The 5,251-nt window shown below is 57.1% G+C and overlaps 1 protein-coding gene across 1 annotated transcript; it reads left to right on the forward strand.

Annotated features, from left to right (window-relative positions):
* The first annotated feature begins 1,151 nt into the window (after nucleotides 1-1,151).
* On the forward strand, nucleotides 1,152-2,521 carry C4H11orf96 (chromosome 4 C11orf96 homolog). The gene has a single exon (XM_036184971.1). It carries the CDS (start codon nucleotides 1,197-1,199, stop codon nucleotides 1,923-1,925), a length of 729 nt encoding a protein of 242 aa, XP_036040864.1. The 5' UTR covers nucleotides 1,152-1,196; the 3' UTR covers nucleotides 1,926-2,521.
* The last annotated feature ends 2,730 nt before the right edge of the window (nucleotides 2,522-5,251 follow it).

A 5,251-nucleotide genomic window follows, 5' to 3' on the forward strand; every position in this document is an offset into this window, starting at 1 on the left:
AGGCTGGCTTTGAACTCCTGATCCTCTGTCCTCCATCTCCCAAGGGCTGAGATTACAGGTGTTTGCCAATACCCTGTACTCAAGGACTCTTTCACCGTGGCTCCCATTTAATCCTTGAGCTCCCACACAAATTCTTCTTCGGCCTCTGGTGAGTGGGTATATATGGAGGCCAAACCCCACTGATAACCCTCCATTGCTAGAGGCCATGAGCATCCTGGGTAAGGCAGGACTCACAGAGTTGCCTCCTGGGGCCCTGGGGCATGAGCAAGGGCTGCGAACTTTCTTTCCAAGGTCTTGGGTCACTCACTGGTGGGATTTGTCTTGAGAATGCTCCCCTTAGTGTTGGGTTCTGGAGTCTCCCCACTCTTTTCCATCAGTTTCTAATGGACTAGTTAATTATTTCTTCCGCGCCTCCGTTTTCTCATGTGAAATTGAAGGAATACTAATTATCCCACCCGGCTGTTAGGAGGATGAACAAGATAATGTATGTACAGGGAGCTCTCTGGCTGGCTCTGATAGAGTGCTCCAGATGGGAGCTATTATTATTGTTGTTAGTGCCCTATCCAAGTGCCACTCTGCGGTTCATGAATGGGGGTGCCAGAGGGACTAGGGGTGGGGAGAGTGAGGAGATAAGCATGTAGGGAAGGGAAGAACTGGAATGGAATAATGGAGTGTGTTTGTATTCGTGCATGTGGTGTGTGTGTGTGTGTGTGTGTGTGTGTGTGTGTGTACCGTAAGCCGCCTGGGGAGGGATGGCTTCAGAAACCTGCCCTTTTTCTGAGCTCAGGGTCCGGGGAGCTGGGCGCCCTGGCTGTGGAGACCCACAGAAGAGCCAGCAGCTACCCTGTGATCAGTGTGCCTGGCGCGGTACCTGGCAGAAGAGCCTGCGCCGCCCTGGAATGACTGGAGCTGGGGGCGGGGGAAGCGACCTGAAACTCCGCGGCCACTCGGATCGGTGCAGACTTGGGGCTGAGGGTGTCCCAGGACCGACAGTGATGGCCCGGTCCTGTGGGTCCCGGTAGGAGGGTCCCGGAGCAGAGGGTACTTTCGCTGGAGGGACCGCGGCAGGCGGGGCGCGCCTTCCGGATCGTGGCTGGCGGGGCCTGGCGGGCGGGGCCGGGGAAGGGGCCGTTACTTTCCCAGAGTGGCGGGGAGGGCGACGTCAGGCGGAAGGGCGCGGGGCGCGCACGCTTTAAATGGCATTCGCTGTCATCCGAGCTTGCAGTCGTGTGGGCAGAGGCGGGCTATATAAGCAGCGAGGCGGGCTGCCGCGGGGCACACGGCGACAGCGACAGCGGCGACAAGGAGCCTCTCAGAGCGCCGCGGAGCAGCGCAGCACAGCCCAGCGCCCCTCGACGGGCTCGCCCGCCCGCTATCCCTCCCCAGCAGCGCCGGCTCGGGCCAACGAGGCCCGCCGCCACCCCGCAGCAGATTTGGATCCCCCGCCCGGAGAGCCTCAGGCTGCCGCCTCCCGGGGGACCCCGGAGCCGCGGCCGCCCCCGGAGAACCCGGGCGCACCGCCGCCCCCCGGCCCCGCAGCCACCGACGGCGCCATGGCGGCCGCCAAGCCCGGCGAGCTCATGGGCATCTGCTCTAGTTACCAGGCGGTGATGCCGCACTTCGTGTGCTTGGCCGACGAGTTCCCGCAGCCGGTGCGGCCGGCCAAGCTGCCCAAGGGCAAGGGCCGGCTGCGGCGGCCGCGCCAGTCCCGCTTCAAGACGCAGCCGGTGACCTTCGACGAGATCCAGGAGGTGGAAGAGGAGGGGGTGTCCCCGATGGAGGAGGAGAAGGCCAAGAAGTCGTTCCTGCAGAGCTTGGAGTGCCTGCGCCGCAGCACGCAGAGCCTGTCGCTGCAGAGGGAGTCGCTCGGCAGCTGCAAACTGAGGAACAGCCTGGACTCCAGTGACTCCGACTCGGCCCTGTGAGGCAACAGCCAGCTTGGGGACTCGCTCCGCTGCCACGCGCCGGGATGCCGCAGGCGCACCCGGAGGGGACCCGTGCCCCCAGGCGGCCCCGACCATCGGGGATCGGCACCCCTCGCTCGCTCTGACTCTTGCCGGGCGGCGGACACGCCGGCTCCCTGGAGCCAGTTCGGGGACGCTAGGGAGGGGAGCCGCTTTCTTTGCCCTTGTAAATGTTTATTTTTTAACTCTTACCCAGTACGAACTCTGCTGTGAGTGTGCGCGGGAGGCGGCCCGCGCTGAGTCGGCTCGCCGCGGCCGGGGGTCGCCGCTGCAAGGCCTTTGGTTTGCAACTCCGATTTTGCACACCGCTCCACTGTGCCCCACCCCCAGCGCACACCCGTTCACACTCACGCCGACACTCTCGCTGAACACTTTTATAATTGTTGGGCTGGCCGAGGGGACTTGGGGCGCAGCGCGCCTGCTGCTGCAGCCGGAGGATTGATATTTATTTTTGCATTGCAATAGCTGAAGGCGTTTTATTTAACGGTCTTTTTACCTGGATGTTGTCTGTGAGGCGTCCGAATGGACACAAATAAAGCCAATATATTTACACAGTGCACTTCTCCGGGCTTTGGACTTCTTGAACCTTAGGGGGTCCGGTTTGGAAGACAGAGGAGGAGGAAATGTGGATGAGGAAGGGGCAGGGAGGGCCAAGTGGGGGATAACCCAGAAAACTTCTGTCTCCAGATTGAGGCGACACCTCCGGTGCACCTGCCTACCCAAGTGGGTCCCCACCCGGCCCAGGGTGTCCCTGCCGCTCTGGTCTGCTCTCCACATGGCCTGGGAGGCGAGGGTAGTGCTCTAAGGATGGAGAGCTATCTCTTCTGTGCTGTTGACCCGGGTTACCTAGCACGCAAGATACCACTCTGCCCTTTCCTGGCAATGGCTTCTTTGTGGGGAGTGCTGGGAGACCGCAGGAGACCAAGTCCCGAACTAACAATGGGAAAGTCGGGCTGGGACGTTTAAGCCGAGGTTGAGTGAGTGTGTGGGCGCGCATTCGCTGTCCCCGCAGGTGAGCGACTCTTCCTCCCTTCCCCGCCCCCTCACTCTGCGCTGACTCAGCTCAGGGCCCAGTGCACCTGTGCTTCGGGTGAATCAGGTCTCTTCCTCCCTCCCTTCTAGGCTCCCTCAGGCTACCGGAGGGAGGATCAGAGCCAGCAGGGCGACCAAGTCCCACCGCATCCCCACCCTTTCTCAGCATGGGTCTTTGTTTACGGAGTAGAAAACAAGCCCAGCAGCCAGGAAGAAACCACAGGGAGAGCCGAGGGCTGCTGGTTCTTCTGACTCTGGGTCTACTTTCCCTACCCAGGGCTCTTCAAGCAGCCTTACAACCCAAATCTCCGGGGCTAGGAATGTAGCAGTGTTGCATGGCGGCAGGTGGCGACCAGGGTAACAAATAGCATTTGACTAAGGAGAGCCGGTGCTTATACTCAGTTCCTAACCAAGCCTGCAGAATCAGTCCACGGCTCACCCGGGCCAGACTGCTAAACCAGAGAACAAATACAAACTGTTCAGGGGTAACTACCTCTCTGTGCTCGGGCGCCCCCTCGTGGTATGGTTAGAATGTGTGTGTGTGTCTGGCTGGCTGGCTTCCTGCACATGACCCACTTAGGATCTGAATTGCTCCTTTTCTCTTCACACTCTGTCTCGTGAAGCCCTACTATGTGCAAGACAGAGAGCAGAGGAAACAAACATAAAATATACACACAACGTATGAAAGGATGCCTCCCCTACTGGCTCAGAGATGGGAGGACAGACACAGGGTGCTAGTGATTGGGGTCTTTAGCCCCATGCCAGCCCCTGAGAACACCATGACACTCAAAATGGCTCCACTGTGGCAGGAAGCCTAACAGCATGCCCTTAGCTGCCAGGACCTCATTCTTGTGAGGCAACTATGGTTGATACCAGTCACTGCAGCTGTCAGGCTGGGCTAGCCTGAGCTCCAAGGTTGGGGGCAGAAGGCTACAGCTTCACTAAGGACTTTCCTGTCCCTTATTCTTGTCTCAGCTCTTCAACTTTGGCTCCCTTTTCTCCCCAAGAGCCAGGTGCCCCAGGTTTCTGAACGATCTCTCTACCTCACTGAAGGCCTTCCCAGAGAGTCTCCTGGCCCACATGGAGGATTGTTGTAGGAACCATATCCTTTCCTCCAGATCTCAATGCAGCTGAAGACAGCCTTGAACTCCTGTTCTTCCTGCCTCTGCTTCCCAAGTGCTATAGTTACCACTTCCAACTTGGATTATTCTATATTTATCATTCAGGAAATACTTGTTCACTGTAGTGCAAAGCACACCCCTCTTACTCCCATCGCCCAGGGGTGAACAGGCAGGCATTTTGGAAGCTGTGTCTGTGTATACATATTTGGGTTTGTGCTCTATACATTATTTTCATCCTGCATTTTGACTCGAATGGATCTGCAGTTAGTGTCAGGTCATATGGCTCTACATCAGAGTTTAATAAATCCTACTGGGTATCTAACCTATTTATTGAAGCTAAGGCTCCTACCTACAGGCACAGAACTGATATGCAGTTTTGTCCCAGGTTCTTAGTTTGGCCTCGAAGTAGCAGTTCTTGAGGGATGATGGGAAAATATGTGCAGTAGAGTCAGCGGCCCAGAGAGAGGATGAAGAGAAACAGAGGTTTCAGTGTGGCCATGCCTGAGAGAGCAAGCCAGGCAGGGGGTGCCTGGGACAGTGGAAGAAGGTGGTAGTCTTGGGGGCAGGGCTCCTTCCAAGGTGCCTGGAAAGAGTTCGAGGTCATCCTCAGCTATATAGCAAGTTTGAGGCTAGCCTGGGCTACATGAGACTTTGCTGTTAGATGCACACACACACACACACACACACACACACACACACACACACACCAAATATAGTTAGTGCGTTATGACCTGGTATTATGTGTTTTCAGTTCCAACCTGTGCTTTTTCTAGAATACAGATCCCTAGTTTTCTGCTCTAAGCCTCTATGACAGCCATGAGGATTTGGGCCTTTCAAAGTTCTTCCTATGGGGCATGTAATTGACCAGAGGATGCTCTGCCTTGGAATCCCTTCACTTCCTTCGATGGTGCTGACACTAGTGTGTACATGGCTAGTGAGCCCAGGAGGTGTGAAGAGTTTATAGCTGGGAGTCTTGGGCCCCAGCATGTGCTAATGCTCTGCTGTAGTTTCCATAGCTGCAGTGCCTCTGTGGGCAACCTTCTCCATCTTGTCTCTCAGGATCTGTCACACATCACAGCTGGAAGCTACTCCAGTCTTTCCTAGGTCCCTCCCTGTTTCATTCCACACAGGCAC

This window comes from Onychomys torridus, chromosome 4 (genome assembly GCF_903995425.1).
Source record: "Onychomys torridus chromosome 4, mOncTor1.1, whole genome shotgun sequence".
Taxonomy (NCBI): domain Eukaryota; kingdom Metazoa; phylum Chordata; class Mammalia; order Rodentia; family Cricetidae; genus Onychomys; species Onychomys torridus.

Coding starts and splice junctions, on each gene's coding strand:
- C4H11orf96 (XM_036184971.1), top strand. CDS start 1,197: ATGGCATTCGCTGTCATCCGAGCTTGCAGTCGTGTGGGCAGAGGCGGG.